Source organism: Danio rerio, chromosome 20, assembly GCF_052040795.2.
Source record: "Danio rerio strain M-AB ecotype USA chromosome 20, GRCz13ab, whole genome shotgun sequence".
Lineage (NCBI taxonomy): Eukaryota > Metazoa > Chordata > Actinopteri > Cypriniformes > Danionidae > Danio > Danio rerio.
In genome coordinates this window covers 24,021,256-24,043,695 of record NC_141040.1, presented here as the reverse complement: position 1 = coordinate 24,043,695, position 22,440 = coordinate 24,021,256, and the positions used below count along the sequence as shown (strand labels likewise).

Sequence of the window (22,440 nt, the reverse complement as noted above, 5' to 3'; positions counted from 1 at the left end):
ACGTTTTCATGTATGTATGCAAGTATGGTAATAACTATTTACTAAATCTCAAACTAACCATAACCCTTAATACCTCTTTCTCAATTCGTCATATATTACTTGAAACTGATTTGATATTTGTCATAAATACTTTACATAATCAATAGTTAAATGTAATGAACAAATTAAGATGAATAAAAAATACTTTGCATACTCATTTGCTTATTAATATCTTATATGTAGTAGTTATCTATTAGTATTAGAATCTGTTTATGCTATTTAATGAACTTGAGCTCGCAGTGAACATTTATTTTATTATTAGCCTTTCAGTCGTTGTTAGTTACTGTTGATCATGAGTAACAGACAATTACTGATGGAAACTTACTGTAAAGTTTACCCTGTTAAATAAAGCCATTAAACATATTTCAAATAGAGTTTGGGAAAAGTCAAGTCAAGAAATTTATTTGCCATATGTACTAACCCCAGAAGACTTTAGTATGCTAAACTAATAAGAGCAGCCTGTAAACACAATACACGCAAGAACAAAAAAAAGAAAAACAGGTCAAATATGTAACAAAAATGATTGTTTTAAAAAAGATTTTTTTTCCGCTTACCACTAGGCTATTGGGCCGACACAAAAATGTAAACTTATTGCAGAGTTTATCCTAACAATAAAATATTAAAATCTTTATTTTTAAATAAACTTTGATACAGTACTCTGATGTTCAACTCCGTGCATTGCATTAGGGTAGATACAAGTCCTAGTTAAATATAATATGTGGTATATTGCAAGAACTTTAAAAGAGTTACAAAGCATAACAGAGAAGTGTCCTGTTTGAAACTGTTAATAACCCAATGACTTAATGGTTACAGGATTTGGCAAATGGGCAGTTTTTCAGCATGTGGCTACTAAATGCTTTGTACGCTCAATCTTCTCACTCTTTCCCAAAGGATCACTGAGCTGATGGGATATGAGCCAGATGACCTCTTGAACAGATCAGTCTACGAGTACTATCACGCCCTTGATTCAGATCACCTCACCAAGACACATCACAACCGTGAGTGAAGCTTATCAGTTCAATAAAGTTGTTTAGTTGTCTACCTGATCTTGATTCAAGTTTGACTTTAATGTAAAGCTGATACAGAAGGTGTCATGCGAATGCCTTTTAATTGGAAAGCCTTATGTCTCTGCAGTGTTTGCAAAGGGCCAGGCCACCACAGGCCAGTACCGCATGCTGGCTAAGAAAGGTGGTTTTGTGTGGGTTGAGACTCAGGCCACTGTAATCTACAACCCCAAGAATTCTCAGCCGCAATGCATTGTGTGCGTCAACTACGTTCTCAGGTATGGATTCTGTTTTAGAAACAAAATATTGTGAAGCTTTTTGTGCATATTCTTATAAGAACATTCACAGTGCTAAATTTTATTTTTCTGCTATACATATCACGATTTGTTGTATACTTCAACAGATGAAATGAATGACTGTATTTGGAAACAATCATTTTTAGAGGAGTGCATTTGTACAAAATATTCAATAAATCAGCCACAAGCATTGATAAATACAGTGGGGCACAACATTATGTTATTTCTATGAGTCAAACAGAATTCTGACGAAAATATAATAATCAAATCATGTAAAATATAGAAATACATTTGTCACAGGCCTTAAAAACATACAAATGTTAAACTTTTTGTACCTTTAAAGTTCAAATTAGCAATGACTTTACAAATCATGTATTTGAAAACTCCTGTGGTTCCTGGTCAACTATAATCCTAATTTGACATTGCAGGTCCTGCAATAGAACTATTGTGGATTCACTTGTGATATTGATTCTGAAATGATATATTGTGCGTTTCTATGTAAAATGTATGCATAAATGCTAATTAACTCATATTTTCAACTTTACTACTCTGTCTTATCCAGTGGCATTGTAGAGGGGGATGTAGTCCTGTCCTTGCAGCAGACCGTGACTGAGCCCAAGGCTGTTGAGAAAGAAAGTGAGGAGACTGAGGAAAAGACCTCTGAATTGGATATTCTCAAGCTCTTCAAGCCAGAAAGCCTCAATTGCTCATTGGAAAGCTCTACACTTTATAATAAGCTGAAAGAGGAGCCAGAGGCCCTCACTGTGTTGGCACCTGCAGCAGGCGACGCCATTATCTCTCTGGACTTCAACAACTCAGGTAATTCTTGCTGGATGGGTACATTTTTTCAGTAATTTGAGAGTAACTGGAAGCCACCTAAATTCATTCAGTTTCAATGAGAGCTTATTAAAAGATCCATGAGCAAAGATGCACATATCTTTTTATATATTCACATCTAGATTAGTCTTAAGGGACATTCCTGCAATGTTTATTAACACTTCTAGTCTATAGTTTTAATTTTTTACAGTTAAAGTGAACTCTGTGAAATTAGCCCCAATATTGATAAAGAAACCTTAAAATTTCTAACTGGTGGAATCAAGTTGTTTATACCCACTGTAGAATGGGTCAATCAAAGATGACACGCAGTTTTTTAGTACAATTATAGATACTCCCAGTATGTTTTTCACCTGTAGGAGTAGATCCTCCAATCTGTTGTCTTTGCAAAAGCACTTTATCTGTGAAGCATGTTCTCTCTCAACACAGTTTGTGTTGGCTTTAATTCTTTGAGACATTTTTTTATTTAGTTCCACTATGCTACTTTTGAATACATTTTTATCACTGTTAAACCGAATATGGTTTAAGAGATTTTAGCAATAAATGAAAAAATACTTAAGCTTTACTGCAGTCAGTTGATATTTTCTCGCCATGAAAATAACCAAAGAACCTGGCATGGCATTAAACATAAACAAACCTTTAAAGTGTAATTTGGGGGATGTATGAACAGGGATGTATGCTTTTAGAGTTTAACAGGATTCTTTGGAAGTCATTTCTAAGATGCAGATTTTCGCTCAAGAAATATTTATTGTAGTCATTGTTGAAAATTGTAATGTTTTAATGAGTAGAAAGTTCAAATGCACGTCTATTTAGAGAATAAATTTCTGTTGCAACGTAAGAGACTTCACTGACTATGTTTACATGGACATCAGTAATCGAATTATTTGCCTTAATCTACAATAATAAGATAAAGGCGTTTACATGAGTTGCTTTTTGAAAGTTTCTTTCATGATCACATTTTACATGTTATAGCACATACTTAGATTACCGTCATTGCGTCACCGCATTATCCGCATTTCCTCCGAAGTTTCATGTAATTTCGGGTGTTTTATTGTTAATTTGTCAACTTTAACTGCGGTTTGGCACTTTCACTTTCATTCGTGCATGCCCCCGATGACAAACGAGATGTTGGATGCAACTATGAACTGCTGGAAGAGTTGTTGTAATGGAAGTTCATACCGCATGCTGAATGGAAGAAAAAAATGTTTGTTTCTTTATTGAATGATGGAAACTAGTATCATTTGACTTAAACGGTATTTATTTTCCTACAATGTAAGTCAGTAGCTATGCTTCGATCCACCTATTTAAAAAAAAAAAAAAAAAAAACGATTGATGGAAACGCCACGATGCGCATACATTTTGAAAATGCGCATGAACTTATGCGCTTAACTGAGTAGGATAAACTTGTTATTCGATAAGAAAAGAAGTGTAAACTACGATGAAAACACTTTTACCGCACAAATTTCATTATGAGCATTAAAAATGGTCATGTGATTCTGTTATAAGAGATCATGTGATGAAAATGTTTGTAAATGGACAAACCAGCTGGCTGAGCACAATATAAAACAGCTGAAATGTTGTTTTGGTCATTCTAAATTGCCTTACCGTTTAAGTATTAGTGTTATTATATTATTAATGACCTCCAGAATCAAGAGCGTCTGTGCTTCGTGTCTCACACCTTCAAACGCCACTGCGCATTCATTGCGTGTCAGGATTGCCTTCTAAGGTGCAAATCATTTATTAGATGAAGAGAAGATTGACACAGCTTCTTCTACTCCAGCAAGTTCGTTTTTTTTTTTGGTTGATATTTGGTGCCAGTTAATCAGGAAATGACTATTTTGTTCGCTTTGATGGAAACGCTGCTTTATACACACATTTTATGCGATAATCTAGGTTTGTTACATAGCTAATGGCTACCAACTTCCTATACTCTGCTAAAGTCATCTTTTATGTTTAACAGAATTTTGCATTGAATTTGGATGTAATCTACTCATGTGAATACTTCAACTTGCAATTGGTGTGAACTCTGTATTACTGACCATAAACATTTCAAGAGTGTGTATCTTTAGAGCAGTGTTTCTCAACCACATTCCTGGTAGACCACCAGCTCTGCACATTTTCCCTGAGACTGAAAGGCCTATAATGGGTGTGACAGACAATGTAGATAACCAAAACATGCAGTGTTGGTGGTCCTCCAGGCACATAGTTGAGAAACACTGCTTTAGAGGATTAAATGCAATCCCCTGGCAGCTTTTTATCTTATGAAGACTAACAACTCTTGTCATTCACTAATCATCTGAGATTACAGGAAATGTGCTTTCATAATTTTACTGAAGTAAATCTAATATTAAATACACACAGTTCCTTGGTGGTCTACCAATAATAATTACCGGTATCCATTTCCCTCCAGATTCTGACATACAGCTGCTGAAGGAGGTGCCCCTCTACAATGATGTCATGCTGCCTTCCAGCAGTGAGAAGCTGCCACTCAGCCTATCTCCTCTCACACCCAGCGACTCCATCCCAGCTCTGACCAAACTAGAGACTGGAGGAGAGGACTTCCCTTTCAGCTCTGCCTCTGATCGTGTGCCAGACCCCACAAACACACCCTCCACATCTGGACTCGGCTCTTCGGGGGTAAACACTTATTAAACGCTTGCTATTCTTGGTCATTTAACAACAATTGCTCCCTTGTAATGGTTAATGAGATACTGTCACTGACTTTAGGTTGTTTTTTTTTGTCAATCTTAGCCCAACAGCCCCATGGATTACGGTTTCCCAGTGGAACCAGACATCAGTTCTGAATTTAAACTCGACCTGGTTGAGAAACTGTTTGCTATTGATACCGAAGCAAAGACACCTTTTTCCACCCAGGTAACTTTTTATTTAAGATTTTAACTACATATTGTTTGTCTCACTCTCTCCCAAAATCAAATTCTAATTCAAATGAGCTTTATTGGCATGACTTGTCAAGTATTGCTTATATATTGCAAATATGAATATATATACACATGTACATAAAACACAATTACAGATTTGATAAGTACATATGCAAATAAAAAAGACTAAGTTTTTTATTTTATATTATTACAAAGAAAACGAAAGAAAAATAAATTATAAAAAAAACAATATTATAATAAAACAATAAAATAAAATACACAACTTTGCAGTCATTAGATGGTTTGTAATCTCTCTTGCACATTTCTGTGACCTCTAGCCCATGGAGGATCTCGACCTAGAGATGCTGGCTCCTTACATCCCAATGGATGACGACTTCCAGCTGCGCATCCCATCTCCACTGGATCCGCTCCCATCTGCCACTCACTCTGTGTCAGCCATGAGCTCTTTATTCCAACCCTTACCCTCCTCGCCAGCATCTCCAGCCTCATCTACCAGCAGCACAGTGAAGCAGGAGGCGTCATCCCGGGCCCCTTCACCCCTACACCTGCTGCAGGAGGTGTGCAGTGCACCTGTCTCGCCCTTCAGTGGCAGTCGGGATGCCTCACCTGTTCGATCCAGCACCCCACAGAGCAGCAGTCAGCTCAACAACAGGTAAAGCTCTCACCGACACAAACCAATGCAATGTAGTCTGTCTGTGTTAGATCAGTTCTTTTTTGAAGGATCACATTAAGCTTTAAGATTAAGATTAAGCTTTAATAAGAGCAATTTATGAGATGTAGTTTGGTACAGTACTCATTTTGTTTCCTATATGGACACACACACACACAAAATAAATTTATAACTTCGACTTGTCAGTGTCATTTATGTACTGCTGCTCTCGAATGATTTGAAGTGCTTATGTCAGAAGTAAAAAAATAGCAAACCTTGCAGTAACACTGACTAACTAGTCTCTGGAAAAGATTTGTATTTGTAGGGCTTCATTTTAGCCAACATTTAGTAATTGCTTCCTAACAGGCAACTTATGAAATCTTCACACATTCAAACCCTCTGGAGTGCCACATATAAACCTTGTGAAAAATAATCAAAAAAAAAATATATATATATATATATTTATATATATATATTTATATATATATATATATATATATATATATATATATATATATATATATATATATATATCATATATGAATAAAGATATACTATAATTTATTTATTAATTTACTTTATCGTTTTCCAGAGAACTTATTTTTTGCACAGGCGATTGATTCGTACATCTTTTTATATTAAAAGTTAAATTATCTAACTTTGTTACTATTTGTTACTCAATTTACAGAGAAATGTCTCCAAAGATGTTAGCCTTCCAAAATATCCAGCGTAAGAGGAAGCTAAACGAAGTGACGTCGCTTTCTGAAGCTGTTGGACTGGTCAGTATGAAGTTTTAAACAACAATTTATTTTTGTAAAGACAAATAAAACTGTGATGCAAAAAGTTACTGAATGAGTCCTGCATAGTTATGCCAGTCTGATGGTTTATCTGCTTCCTGCAGGGGGCTTTGCTTCACAGTGTGGACAGTGCTATAGACCCTGGAAAGAGAGCGAAGGTTTTAGAGGTGAAAGGGTCCAGTGTGCTCGGGGGAAACAAAACAATTCTCATACTGCCCTCTGGTGAGTGACTGGACTATTATCACTGATGCTTTTATTGATTTTTTTTTTGTGTGTAAAGTGATTTTCAAGTACATTCAAATGAAAAGTAGGGCTGAATAATATTTTGTTTGAGCATTGCTTTTGCAATGGATAAAAAGTACTAGATTACTTAATAAATATTCAAATGTAAAGATATTATTAAATATTATCGTATAAAATTATTTATACAATGATGACCATGTTATTTTACATTTGATTGTTCAATTTCTGTATTTGAACACTATTAGACTACTCAGAAAACCATAAAGCACTGTTTCTTAAACTGTTATCGTTGAACTGTTGTATTTATATATGCTTGTAATTTATTTAACTTTATGCAGATGCAGTGCATAGAAAAAGACTTGATTACCCTGGTCCATCTAAATGTACTTAATCCTTCTAAGTAGAGCTATTCAAATCGTCTGGTGAAATTATATTCCTATCACAGCAAAACAAAATCTCACATTTTCCTAATATTGTGCTGCACAAATGCAATCCTCGATAGTTTGGCTTGAAGCCATTTTAAAATGAATAAACTTTACAATTCTCAATCATTTCTTATAATTACCTTTTCAACTGGTAGGCCATGCTTGCCCCCTGGAATTGATTTACAAGGGGCAATTTTATAATTACACAATTACTACTTTCTGTCTTGTCTTTTATATTAAATGCTTAAATTTACCCACTTAAATCAGAAAGTATACTGTTAACTGGCATGGGAGTATTGAAATGAAATGTTAATTTATTATAAATCCCTTTGGGCTTACTGGTGAAGAACATGTCAGTGTCTTTGAGATTACACAAAGATGAATCAACTGTCACTGATTTTCTGTTTACTACTGTTTGAGGGAAGCACATATCTCATCAAAACTGACTGGATCTACCTGATGATCTGACTAAAGTCATAAAAGATCTAAACAGAAATGGAATTAAGGCATGTGGACTATGCCGATTTTAATGGCATTATTGAAGTGCAGTACAGACATGTAAACAGCGCAATCAAACTATTACCATCGTGGAGGATTTTCGCTGCATTTGCGACAGGATAATCTTTAAACTTAGCTGTTTTACACTATTCTCTGAACCTACTGAGTATGTGAAGGACCACAGACACCTGCATCATGAAATGCTGAGGTTTTTCCCCCCATACAGCGTGTTGAATTAAATTCCACTAAAACAACACTCACTCTTTGAGTAATTCATACTCGCATCCATTATCTCGTTTGTCACAGGGGCATGCATAAAATGTTACTGAATAATAGTGAAAGTGCCAAACTGCAGTTAAAGTTGACAAATTAAGAAATGAAACACCCCAATATACACGAAACTCTTGAGAAAACGTGGTGACGCAATGATCTTAATCAAATTATGTGCCAGAACATTTAAAACAGGATCATGAAGGGAACATTAAAAAAGCAACTCATGTAAACACCTTAATCATATTATTTTCTTATTCAGATTAAGGCAAATAATTCAATTACTGATGTCCATATAAAAGCTATTATAAAAACCCAACAAGAAATCCAATGAAAAATGTATTCATTTTTTAAAAAACAACTTTATTCAAGATGTACTTAAATAAAACTGTAAAAAAAATAATAATAATAATTATTTACAGCAGTTTTATTTATAGCTTCAGAGTCATTTTTGTAGCTCTAACTAAATCTGCATGTTTCCAGTTGTGAGTAAATGAGTTTTTTCTCTCTCTGCAGATGTGGCCAGTCGTCTGTTGAGCAGTTCTCTAGAGGGCAGCGGCGGCCTCCCTCAGCTCACACGCTACGACTGCGAAGTCAACGCTCCCGTGCAGGACCGCCACCATCTGCTCCAGGGAGAGGAGCTGCTGCGTGCTCTGGACCAAGTCAACTGAGCTCTGCTGCTTTTAGCAACTGCGGACACTCTTCCCCCCTTCTCCCGAACCCCTGAAATCTGCCTCCACTTGTCTCCTTTTATCCCAAGCCCTAATATTCTCTAAAAACCCCAGTGTTTTAAAACGAAATGTACTAGACCTGCACCTTCCATTGATGTGAACAGGAGCCCAGAGGGAGTCAGTCCATCCCATCCCCAGTGTGTGCAGGGCCTGCAGACACAGGAACGTACCGATACTCAACAGTGGCATCAAGAGTTAAGAGCCTTAATGTGAAATGCACAACTCGCCCTGACACACAGATGCAGATGCGTACAATCCACCCCCACCACCCAAAAACTCCCTCTGGATCTCCGACTTTGACCTAAAAAGCCTCCCGCTGTGTTTTATCGCCCCCACTCCCAAAGCGTGTGTATTGTAGCTACAGTCGCACAATAATCTATTTTCTTAAGACAGAATACCAGCAGTCCATGCAATATATACGAAACCATTTTTACGGATGTGTACTTTTAATGAAATATCGAACTGTTTATTTTTTTCCCCCCTCCCCTCTCTCCTCTCTTTCATTGTGTAGCGGTTATGTACGAGTTCTGTGTTTGCACTCAAAGGCTCAATGGTTAAAAATGCTGTTGGATGTTTGTGAGTGTTGCTTTTCATCGCATCGATATTTTCACTTTCAGTTTTCTCTTGAACGGCACAGACGAATTGTAAAAGAGCCATTGAAAGTGATGGAGAATGTGCAAAAAAAAAAAAGGGAATTCAGAATCATTCTACGGTGTTCTCATTGATGGCTTTTTTTGTCTCAAAGAGGTTGAAACAGATTTCTAGTTTAATTATGCAATAGATTTTTATATTTTTAGTGGTCTGTTTTGTTTAGTTCTATGTGGTAGACGCTTAAGGTAATTCACGCTTGTAATAAGTCATAGCTGGTAACCATTTCTCTGCGTTTTAGATCATGCAAAGCTGAAGCATCATTTATCCCAGTTTTTCCAAATATTTATAATGGCATTAGAACAGAAAAGCTTAGTTTAAGACAGACAACTTTTGTTTTCTTCATGCTTTCAGATGAATGTCGGCCTGTTGACAATGTCCTGCGAGTATTTTATGACCTTTTATCTTGTTTTACGATAGAAAAAGAAATACATTTTTGTTTGTTGTTATTGTAATCTTCTGTTCATTTATCTCTACAGTCTTCAGTCTTCTATTCAACTCTCTTAACACTAAATGTATTGTTTATTGCATAATCAGTAAAAGGCAATTGTGGACCAGACATTTGTGATGTATGTTTCAATTTTCATATTGTTTTTTTTATTTTTATTTATATATATATATCAAGTTATTCAAAGTACACTGAAATGTAATTAGTTCATAAAGTCACTTGAATGCACTTCTATAATGAGCTTTATTCCTATTTCTGAATTATTACATAAATGTCTTTGTTTTTACTATCCTGGAATAACAACTAAACATTAAACATCACTCGGTTACTTTTGGTTCTAGAAAAAATATTATTTAAAAACTAAATGTCTGATTTCTAGCAATTAATCTCTATTGTTGTGAGTGAAATAGCTTAACCTCCTTGAGTTGGGTTGAGATTCTATGACAATATTATAGAGCAGGACTGCTTTAAAGTTTTTGACGTGTAACTAATTCAACAAGGTACTGGAAATATTCCTCAGAGATTTTGGTCCATATTGACATGATGGCATCAAGCAGTTGCTGCAAATTTGTCAGCTGCACATCCATGATGTGAAGCTCCCGTTCCACCACATCCCAAAGGTGTACTATTGGATGTAAATTTGGTGACTGTGGAGGCCATTTGTGTATAATGAACTCATTGTCATGTTCAAAAAATCAGTCTGAGATGATTTGCGCTTTATGACATGGCGCGTTATCCTGCTGGAAGTAGCCATCAGAAGATGTAGTCATAAAGGGATGGACATGGTCAGCAGCAATACTCAGGTAGGCTGTGGCATTGACACAATGCTCAATTTGTACTAATAGGCCCAAAGTGTGCCAAGATAATATCCACACACCATTACACCACCAGCCATTGACACAAGACAAGATGGATTCATGCTTTTATGTTGATTATGCCAATTTCTGACCCTACCATCTGAATGTTGCAGCAGAAATCGAGACTTATCAGACCAGGCAACGTTTTTCCAATCTTCTACTGTCCGATTTTGATGAGTCTGTGCGAATTGTAGCCTCAGTTTCCTGTTCTTAGCTGACCGGAGTGGAACCAGGTAGGGTCTTCTGCTGCTGTAGCCCATCCGCCTCAAGGTTGGATGTGTTGTGCGTTTAGAGATGCTCTTCTGCATAGCTCAGTTTTCGGACCATTCTCTGTAAACCCTAGACATGGTTGCACGTGAAAATCCCAGTAGATCAGCAGTTTCTGAAATACTCAGACCAGCCTGTCTGGCACCAACAACCATGTCACATTCAAAGTCACTGGAGTGCAGCAAATCGTCTTGACCATGTCTTCATGCCTAAATGCATTGAGTTGCTGCCATGTGATTGGCTGATTAGAAATTTGCTTTAACGAGCATTTAAACAAGTGTACCTAATATAGTGGCCGGTGAGTGTATAACAATATATAATGAGTAATAAATGAATAAAGTAGTGAATGAATAAGGTGCATCATTACCAATGATAGCAATTACTGCTGGTGCCAAACAAAAGAATAAGTTCAAAGTCAAATGCATTTAGAAAAAAGGCTGAGTTAGTTAAAACAAAAACAGCCTCAATTATTTGTTTAGCCTTTAAGTTAGGTTTGACAACTTTCATCAGCTTTTCACAAAAAAAGAAGAAACCTGCTTGTCAGGCAAAGGTACATTAGCCTGGAGGCTAACATGACACATGCGATGCTAGTTGCCAAAATTAATAATATTTTCAATATCAAGTTAACAGATTATTTGCTATAATAGGCTACATGATTATATGACACTGAAAATTAACTATAATTGTTCTTAAGTTTGGTAAACTAAAAAAACGGGAAGAAGGAAGAGGTACTGATAGTTTTGTGTTTGCATTGTGCTTTACTATTACCGTAAATGTAATTTAATAGACATTACGGTTAATGTAGCACCATGCAACGTGTAATAAAAACTTTTCAAAATTAAACATTAATCAGGATATAGTATAATATTGCTAATCTATATTATATGTTTGTATTTTTAATCCATAATTATTGTATTATTTTAACGAGGTAAAGCTATAAAATACATAGATATACATACATACATGCATATGTATAAAATAAAACACGCGCACACGTGGTCATATGCAGCATCTCCCAGTTGCGCGCGCACAGGTGCATTGAGTCAATTAACATTCAGTTTATCAGGACTGAAGACTGGAAGAGTTTGACTTCGCAAGGTTATGGCGCGGAGTAAGTTATTTTAAAATGATTTTATATATGGTGTTTTTTGTCAGTCCCTTTTTCTGACTTGAATGTGTCGAATAGAGAAAGCGAGCGAGTTTTACTGGGTGCCGCCATTCAAAAGTGACTGTGAGGAGCTGCTGGGTCGCTTTCAGCTGAGCGAGTCTGTGCGGTTTGAGGTGTTTTCGGCTATCTGGAGGGAGCTGGACTTCTCTAGCGTGTTTTTGTAAGTTATAGTTGCACTACGACATCGATGACATTTTGACAAGCTTGTCGAGTGATTTTACTGGAGGCTTAAATGGATTTACTTGTTTTAAATAGCAGCAGACGCATATTTATTCAATTAAGCCTTTTATTCACTCTTAAAAAGATGGTTACTGAATGAAAATCTTCATATTTTATATTTTACACAAAATGGTTTCAGAATTATTTTGAAGAGCTGACATCCGTTCTATGCTATATGATAAGAATTAACTTTTGTAAGCTGTTTTGACTGAACTGTGTGTAGGTATAACGTTAGTGTTATCACTGTCATGTTGGAGTGATATAAAACCAAAAAGTCTCTTTTTTTTATTTCCTGTCGTTAAAATAGGATTCAAATTCCAGTGATTTTTAGGTTGACATGACTTAAGCCTGGTTTATGCTTATGCGTCAAGGGATCTGCATGACCAACAGCCTCATGTGTAGCTGTACATTTATACTTCTGCGTGCTGTTTGTGTTGCTCTGCAATAACACTTCAGAAAGGCTTGCTGGCAGTAGGTTATATGGTCCGCTGGTGTTTTTTTTTTCTAAACGCTTCCTTAATGTACAAGTAGTTTCGCTCATTTTGAGGCAGCAACCAGTGGACATGCAACACCTTTAATCATAAGGTAAACACAAAACAAAAGTTTCCATATTAAGTTCCTTCACAGGACTAGACACTTGGAAACTCTCACTTCAGTGGCTTCACACGGTCTTTGCAGTGCATTAGCATTTATTCTGACAAGCACAAAGGGAGGCTATTTTCACAAATGCTTAAAGGGCACCTATTTTACTACTTTCACAAGATGCAAGATGAGACTGGTGTCTCTAAAATAGGCATGGGACGATAACCATTTTCAAGGTTTATCGAGGTTTGAAAAGGTCAAGGTTTTAAAAACGACAAACTTTGTTATACCGTTCCTATGGTATGTGTACAGTAATTGTTTATTGTTTTTTTGTTGTTTTTTAGGACAACAGTATCTACTTTTCTACTCTTTTTCTACTCAGAAAAAATCTCTAAAGATGCAGTTTTAAATTGTAATGAAACCTGTATTTTTAAAACAAATGAAGACAGCAGAAGGTAATAATTAATTTGAATTATTTAGCCTGATATATGTTTACTGCTCTAAAATACTTTCAATTTTTATCAAAATAACATATATTGTGTTCAAATTAGAAAAAGTTTTTGCTTTTTCCCGTCCCATTTAAAGCTGTGATTAGAATACAGAGAAACCATGATATTTTTATCCAAGGCTATATTTTTATCCAAGACCTTATACTATATTATCATACTCTAGAATGTGTCTGTAAAGTTTCAGATCAAAACACCTATCAGATTATTGTAGTCTTCAGAATCGGCCCATTTTGGTGTCTGAATCAATCTGCAACCTCCTGCTCTCCCTCGGGGAAGCCAATACGCAAGTAACTAAAACTGCAATTCATCAAAATTCCGCTAGTCCTGGCTCCATATGGAGCCATTTTCTAATGACCCCACTGTTAGAATGGCCAACTTTTCAGCTGAAAAAAAGGTGTTTACAGCCTGGTACAAAAGATGGTTTTGGTTTATATAACTAAAATTACTCATCATGACAACTGTGAGGGGGTGGCTTTTTTGTAACTTTTCCATTTCCTTTATATTAGGTTATATTTTTAAGTTTGCATAATTAAGGGAGTGGTCACTTGAGTGACAGCTAGGTCTCGCTGGTCACCGTCACATCACCTTATGCTAAGTTCAGACTGCATGATTTTCAAAGAAGCCGTGCCACAGATGTTTTCACACTGCATGACTGTCTGGGCTAGCGGTTTGTCGCTGCTTTGTTTACACTGCAAGATGGGTCGGTGACAGGGGCTTTCACATTGCATGACTTTACAATAGGAAGAATCACCAACAACTTACATACAACAACAAACTACATCTCACAGCCAAAAACATGCAGTATATCTTTATACTACATAACGAGAAAGAAGCCTTTAATAGGGTAGAAATTTCTCCTCAACTTTCTTTTTTAACTTTCTGTATGAAATGTCAAACAGACACAGTGCTCCTGTTAAACCTCCACTAGTTTTTCCTCCATTTCTTAGGTCCAAATAAGCCAAAAATGAGTGCTTTTAACTTCTCCCTCAACCTCCTGCTGGCCTGCAGGTACACACACACACACACACACACACACACACACACACACACACACACACACACACACACACACACACACAAGTGGATGCTGCTCTCTCGTTGGCTGTAAGCGATCGCCAATGCTATTTTCAGTCAAAACTCATTTCACACAGCATGATTCTCTCAGATCATGCCCTTGATAGTTCACACTGTGTGATTATTGTCGGCGAGTCAAAATGAGGGCTAAAATCATGCAGTCTGAACTCGGCATTAGCTGATTCCGGCTGATTAGCTGCTGATCTCGGCATATACATCATATTTTTGTTTTGTTTTATATGGCGTTACACAGTCAATTGCCTTTTCGAATTATAATTTTTTTTTTACAATTATCAGATAATATGACATGCTGTGTGCACTAAATTGTGCTCCCAAACCATTCACTTGGCCTCCATGTCCCAGGTAAGTGAAATTATACTCTTGTATACCATTTTTATATTTCTTATATTTTTATATTTATATATATATATATATATATATATATATATATATATATATATATATATATATATATATATATATATATATATATATATATATATATATACATATATATATATATATATATATATATATATATATATATATATATATATATATATATATATATATATATGATAAAATATTAAAAATGGTATAAGAGTACACCTATTTCTATTTCATGCTATTTCCACAGCTTCTTCTGTTTCTGTATTTGGGCGCAAAGAGAGAAGTGCGTATTTTTTTGCGATGTTTCCTTTGTCAAATGCTCGCTATATATTTTGTATAATTCTCTGAAACATAATTAAAATGAAACTGTACGCACTTCTCTCTTTGTGCCCTAATACAGAAACGGAAGAAGCTCTATGGAAATAGCATGAAATAGAAATGGGTGTATGCACATGGTGAACGCACGTAACCAGAAGCCCTTGTGATCTCACTAACCCAGATGTATTTTTTGTAGTCCACAAACTTCACTGTAGGCTTTGACAAGCTAACTCTGTAAAAGCCAATGTCTCTCTTTGCATTGAAATGTGAATGTATTGCATTTAAAGGGTACCATCCCTTTAAAAAAGAGACTTATTGTTTTTACATCACCCCAATATGACTGTGGACACACTATACCTACACAAAGTTCTGTCCAAACAGCTTACAAATGATGATTTTCATCACAGATGCCCTTTAAATGAATTATGTCTTATGACTGATTGTAATTTATGTACAAATTAGTATAGTGTTCCATTAGTCTTTTTTTGTCTTAGGTTCATAATTTCAATTTTAGTAAATATAATTCATGCTTTCAGACATCAAAGTAAATCAATTAAGTGTTCATTGTTAAAAATTACGTTCATGATGATGTAGCCTAAAAATTAAACTATAAATCTATATTTGTTAAATTCAAAATTTTTCTTCAACAGTGGAATTAGTTCCAAAAGTGAGAAGAGGTCCTTCACACGGCTTACTTTCACCACAGCCTACAGTTACCTTCTGCCCCCATACAGCTTTCAAATTCGTGTCGGGGCTTTGTATCTGATCTATGGCCTCTATTATATGCAACCTGCTTGGCCTAAAGAAAAGGTGATCAGTTTTTGCATTCTTATACATTTAATGAAGACCAGTAGCGATTAAGCTTTACCTGTTCTGTTCAGTGTTTCTAATTCTGAAAAGATGTAACCAAGTATGTGTCTCTTTTACTCAGATCAGAATTGCTCTGAAGGACTGGTATGATTTGCAGAAGCTTGTCGTGGATGCAAAAAGTTGCCAGCATCTGGATATTGTTTACATCTTTAAAAGGCTTTTGTTAGAGAAGGCCTTTTATTTCACTGCTTTGCCTAAGAAGGTCAGCAGGTTTTATTTGTGTTGTGCTTTGTGGTAAAGGAGGGTGTTTCAACAATGTCTGAACATTCTCCAATTGTGACTTATTTACAGCTAACATTTCAATCAAGTGAACGCATTCAGCATCATGTAAATGAAGAATTTCGGGGCTGCCGAGATGCAGTGGGTGAAGTTGCTTCAGTTGATATGCTAGACGTGAGTATTTAACATGTCTGTCTGTTTGTCTGCTTGGCCTTTAAAATCTTTACAATTTCTCCCCTTTTAATCAGAAATTTTTTAAACTCTGAACTGCTGGCCCCCCTCTTCCTCTCTCCAGCCCACATCTGATGTCAAAAATATAACAATATTTGACCCCCTATACATAATTTATTTAATAATATAATTACTTATTTATTTATTTATTTTTTTACTTATTTATTTACTTTATATTTTAAATTATTTAATTACTTATTTATTTGCTTTTATTTACTTTATTTACTTATTTTTTACTTATTTACTTAAAATAATTTAATTTATTTCATTATTTGTTTACTTTATTAAATTATTTATTTACTTATTCATTTGCCTTATTCTCTTATTCTTTAGTCATTTACTTAATTTTTTAATAATTTACTTTTTATTTACTTATTAATTGGCTTATTTACTTCATTTAATTGTTTATTTACTTTATTTGCTTTATGTACTTAGTTTTTACTTTATTTTTACTTTTATTTGCTTTATTTACTTTTAATTTACTTATTTTCATTTATTTATTTAATTATTTAATTATTTACTTATTTGTTTACCTATTTACTTTTTATTTATTTATTTTGTTTATTTACTCATTTATTTGCTACCATTAGTGTGCAGTCACATATGGCTACTTGTAATTTTGACCCGCCTGTTTATAACACTGTTTTAGTGTTGTTGTTTTTTTTTTTTTTACATGCCTTTAAGTCAACATCAAAATTAGTCTCGACAAACTTGTTGTACTGTATATTAATCAATTAAAACATATTTTCAAATGCCAAACATATCATTTGAGTTGTTTTAAATATTTTGACCTTCAGGAGATTGCCAATGTGCACGGTCATTATGAAAGACTGAAGAAATTGTCACTGCCCACATCGCTTGGAGTGACCCTGATTAATCTGACAGATTCTATTGGACATTGTGTTCTTGAGTACCGAAAGTGGCAGGAAGAAATCGCAGTGAGTTGGATCAACTAGATCCCTCTTCAGTTTAGTTTACATGTTTCTGTTTTAGTAGTGTGTGTTTTATATTGGTACTCAGGCTGCAAAGAAGAAAGACTCCAAACAGACTGAGACTACTCAGAAATCAGAGGCAAGTTAAAACCTGATTGGAACTTCCCGTAGTAAAGACACAATTTATATGGATTTTTTTTCTTGAACTGAAATCCTTTTGGTTTTGTTTCTGCAGTCCACCAGTAGAGCTGATATGCTTGCCGCCATCAAGTCTAAATCGTGTAGTCATGCGTCAAAGGTTTGAACAAATTTCTAAGTGTTGCAGATAAAATGAATGCCAAAACATGCATAATATTACCAACATATAGAGATACTTCTTTTTCTTCTTCTTCTTCTTCTTCTTATTATTATTTTATTCATTTTTTTTCTCCACATTGATTTGGTAAATGGTGTAAAGGGAACAAGATCCAGGCGCCACAGACCAGTTGAGATAGCTACTACGTCAAATTCTGGAAGTGATCAAGCCTTGTTGAAAAGTCATGTGAGACCGCCTTCTCTAAAGACCAGGACCTATAATCATTTTGGAAAACCAGGTTAGAATTGGCTAAGGCCATCTTTTAGGGTACATTTACACTTCAGGTCTTGGTACCCAGTTCTGATTTGTCCGGATAGAGCGTATGTAGGTGTGTGTGCATGCCGCGCTTAGCTTCGGACAGGCTTGGAGACGAGCAGAGCACACACATCTAACGACATCTTAATGTGAGCGCTTTAATGATCAAATACATGCATATTTGTGTCAGAGCGCGGTGTTTGGTAATTATTCATATTAACCATCGTTTGTGTAATAAACAAGTTAGGAATCAAAAGACATGTGAAAGAGAAACCATATCACAGCCACACTATTCTTAAAGTGACAGCGCTCAATTTTCCTGCTGCCACCTGTTTTTATTATTAATTAATAACAACAGGAGAAAATCCCTCACTGCTCTTGACTGAAGGACTTTTGTAGCTAAAGTTTTTTTCTTACAGTGAAAATGCTTAAAGCACAGTTAAACAGAACAGAAATTAATATCTAATTTCTAATAACTGATTTCTTTTATCTGTGCTGTGAGAGTCCATAATATTTTACTAGATATTTTCAAGATGCTAGTGTTCAGCTTGAAGTGACATTCAAAGGCTTAATTAGGGTAATTAGGCAAGTCATTGTATAACAGTAGTTTCTTCTGCAGACAATCAAACATATATTGCTTAAAAGGGCTAATAATATTGAGCTATTAAAACAGATTTCAAAATATTTAAACCTGCTTTTATTGTAGCCGAAATAAGACAAATAAGCCTCTCCAGAAGAAAAAATATAATAGGAACTACTGTGAAAAATTCCTCTGTTAAACATCATTTGGGAAATATTTATATACAAAAAAATTCACAGGAGGGCGAATAATTTAGACTTCAACTGATCGTTTTGAATAATCGTAAATTCAATTATGACCAAAATAATGATTATGATTTTTCCCATATTCGAGCATAGAAGAGCTATAGAATATAGAATATGATATAGAAGAGCTTGTGGCCAAAAAAATACATTTTAAATGGCAAAAAACAAACATCAAAAACCCAGGAGAGCCTTTGTGGACAGCCTAAAACCAGTTGATTTAAAATGTGAGATTCAAATTGGCCAAGGAAATCACTACAATTGGAGTATTTATGAATCTCTGAGGGCAACTGATTGTCTTTTGGAAATTTTATGTGGTGTTTTGTGTTTATCTTGCACTGAATGATGCATATTAAAGTACTGTTTATTAGCACAGCCCTGCTTTGTTTACAGTGGTAATCTAGGAAACGATATGCTGTTCAGTGCCAGTGTTACCAGCCTTTTAGAACAAAATTAGCCTAACGAATATATATAAATATGCACCGCCTATTCTGAAAACCATTGTCATACTATAAACAGATTCTTCATCAGAAATAACTGTATATTAGTAATTATAAAGAGTTTATATTAGTCATAATGCATTTAAAAATGTCTTTCCTTAAATTAACAGCAAAAGCATGGTGTCTCTCGTATGACTGTTCTGTGCCATCCAGTTAAAAACTTATCGGATGGGGGAAGAAAAACAGAACAGATTCAGTGGAAGTGAACTTCCTTACTAGCAGTTTTTATTAAATCATCGATTGAATATTAATTTGAAAGAGTAAAATATTTCAACAATGTATCAACTTTAAAAAACAACCTGCACAAAGTCCTTGCTTGTGGATTTGGCAACCCTCTTAAGTGCCACCTGCTGGCAGAGTGTAAATCTGTAGTTTACTTCAGTTGAATGTTGTGTAGTAGGTAGGGTTGTAACAATATACCGGTGTGACGGTCTACCACGATTTGAACGTGCACGATTATCATACCACGAACAATTGCATATCAACGGTTTTAACCCTTAAAGACCGAGACAGCCGCCCGCGGCTAAAAATAAGTATTGCTCTTAAATGTTTAATAACTTTTGATCCGCTGATCCGATTCATACAATTCAAATATTGGCATAAAGAAGAGAATCTCAGCTTTTCAGTGCTGTATCACATAACATTCGCGGACTTTCAGAGGCTCCGGAATCAGTGCGGTTACGTCATCAAAATTTGACAACGCTGATTTGACAAAGAAATGCTCGTCACTGTGTCTCCGGACAAACCAGACATGATACATTGATGCATTGTCCCTCCTCCATGCCCAGATTGGTTCAAACTCGCTATATCACAACCAATAAGCATAGGTTTCGCTTTTGTTTGTGGACCAACACTGAGCTTTTTGAACAACACGGAATGAGAGATAGGCATACATTTATGCGCGGCTAAATACGCAAAAAAAAAGTTTTGCATGAAATAATTCTCATACTAAGTACTTTTGCATGCACAACAGCACAAAAACATGACAAAACAGTGACACAGCAAAGACGAACTGCTGCTCTTGCTGTTTTCAAAAGACGCAAATGAAGGTGCAGCTGTTTGTCTGCATTGCAGACAACCATATCCAAATCCATATCCACAGACAACCATATCTATGCTGGCACATAAAACCTAAAGATGATCCATATTGAATCTAGTTTCGTTATGTAACTATTTATAGGATAGTAAATATTTATATCTATTTTTTTACTGAGGATTTGCACCATGTTTATTTGGACTTTATTTGGACTTTGACACATTATTTATTATTTTCTTATTTTCTTATTTTTATTTGTTCTTTGTAAGTGGTGTTGTTTATAGTAACTGAAAATACATTATTTGGAAAAAGTCAAATTTGCTTCACTGTTCTACTATTTTGTAACATTTGTAACATACCGTATACCGCGAAACCGTCAAACCGTGGTATTGTTTTAGACGATTATCATACCGTAAAAAATTCATACCGTTACTAAACTAAAACTAAAGCCAGAGCATTCTGTTTTTGCTTCAAATTCTGAATGATGCAGTCTAATTTAGATCAAGAACTGCTCATGCTGCATCTTTGTTTGAATCATGATTAAATTGGTGTGGTCTCTAATTTAAAATGGAAAGAGCACAGACATAGCCTTTTAGACATTTGAAAAAGCCAAAATCAAATATATATTTAGTTTTATCATCTCAATTTCACAAAGAAATGTACAGTGATTTCCTAATATGAAACACCTTGTCCTTTACTGTATGATATCTTCAATCTCATAATAATGTAATAAACAAATTCAAATCATGAGTTTAGTGAATCGGTACTTCCCTAAAAAAAATGTATCATGATTGGTGACATTTGCCCCTGTCATTTTTTTTTTTTCAGTGACCTAGGTGATATGCGTTGGTCACTGAAAAATTCACAGGAGGGCGAATAATTTTGACTTCAACTGATCGTTTTGAATAATCGTGAATTCAATTATGACCTAAATAGTGATTATGATTTTTCCCATATTCGAGCATAGAAGAGCTATAGAATATAGAATATGATATAGAAGAGCTTGTGGCCAAAAAAATACATTTTAAATGGCAAAAAACAAACCTCAAAAACCCAGGAGGCGTTGACTGGAACATCCAATAAAAATATCAAAATCCTTGACATTTTTTTTACCTTCATCTTACATGTTTGTGGGTGCAGCATAGGAGAAAAACAATGGAATTGGGTTATTTAAAACATGTAATGTGAATGCGGCCCCAAATGTAAAACTGTATTGTTGATAACTAGTTTAAATGAGTCTTTTGTGGTTACTGATGCAAATTTTCTAATGTGGTCTAAAAAGGAGAGCCAGAACAGACGAAAGACTGGCTTTTGAGTGTGAAGGAGGAAGACACCAGGGCATGTAAGTGTTGTTTCATTAAACCAGGGATCACCAAACTTGTTCCTGAAGTGCCAGATTTTAGCTTCAACCCTAATCAAACACAGCTGAACAAGCTAATCAAGGCCTTACTAGGTATACTTGAAATATCCAGGCAGGTGTGTTGAGGCAAGTTGGAGCTAAACCCTGCTGTGACACCGGCCCTCCAGGACCGAGATTGGTGACCCCTGCATTAAACAAACAAAAGTCTACATTTATTTAACCTCAAGTGACCTGATTGTTTTTAACAACCCCCCATCCCCAAACTTCCAGTGAAACGCAAAGATTCGCGAAGATTCAAGTGGCACAGTAACTAAATGGACTGGACAGAGCCGTTAAAAGTCTGTATATTTGCATCTATGCTTTTCATATTACAGTTGTCTAGTATTGCATTGTGCATTATTACTAGTTTTACAACTACACGGGTTTTTTTCTTTCCATATTTTTTCTCTGTTGAAGTATTTCACTATTTCTTACAATGTATAGTAAATAAAAAATGGCTTTCATTTAGCTAATAAGCATGTTTTTGTATTTTTATGTAAGCATCACATATTTGCCAATTCTGCCAATTTGGATGAGGGATCTATTTTTGAAAGCAGTAATCTTACTAATCTTACTGAGATTTCATTGCAAGAGGCAGGGGAAAATGTTTTTGTTAAAAATTACAAGTTTGTTCAAAAATCACGTTCAAAAATAA

At 35.2% G+C, this 22,440-nt stretch overlaps 2 protein-coding genes across 3 annotated transcripts in view; both read left to right on the top strand.

Annotated features, from left to right (window-relative positions):
- The window catches only part of hif1ab (hypoxia inducible factor 1 subunit alpha b), a 28,967-nt gene extending 18,857 nt beyond the window's left edge, over window positions 1-10,110 (top strand). The window contains exons 7-15 of one of the 2 annotated variants that reach the window (NM_001310042.1): window positions 931-1,037; window positions 1,174-1,321; window positions 1,902-2,158; window positions 4,584-4,810; window positions 4,925-5,047; window positions 5,391-5,725; window positions 6,411-6,501; window positions 6,624-6,741; window positions 8,472-10,110. In NM_001310042.1, coding sequence (NP_001296971.1) covers window positions 931-1,037; window positions 1,174-1,321; window positions 1,902-2,158; window positions 4,584-4,810; window positions 4,925-5,047; window positions 5,391-5,725; window positions 6,411-6,501; window positions 6,624-6,741; window positions 8,472-8,626 — 1,561 coding nt within the window. In that variant the 3' untranslated portion in view covers window positions 8,627-10,110. Of the gene's footprint in view, window positions 1-930; window positions 1,068-1,124; window positions 1,322-1,901; window positions 2,159-4,583; window positions 4,811-4,924; window positions 5,048-5,390; window positions 5,726-6,410; window positions 6,502-6,623; window positions 6,742-8,471 lie in introns of both variants that reach the window. The other variant, XM_087296461.1, reaches the window with a different exon arrangement.
- A 1,843-nt stretch (window positions 10,111-11,953) lies between these two features.
- snapc1a (small nuclear RNA activating complex, polypeptide 1a) lies at window positions 11,954-22,256 on the top strand. The gene is given in 11 exon segments (NM_200263.1): window positions 11,954-12,017; window positions 12,093-12,234; window positions 15,817-15,976; window positions 16,098-16,238; window positions 16,328-16,429; window positions 17,284-17,424; window positions 17,507-17,557; window positions 17,654-17,716; window positions 17,876-18,011; window positions 21,669-21,728; window positions 22,017-22,256. Coding segments are annotated over 11 exon segments (1,050 nt in total). The 5' UTR covers window positions 11,954-12,007; the 3' UTR covers window positions 22,061-22,256.
- Window positions 22,257-22,440: the final 184 nt, after the last annotated feature.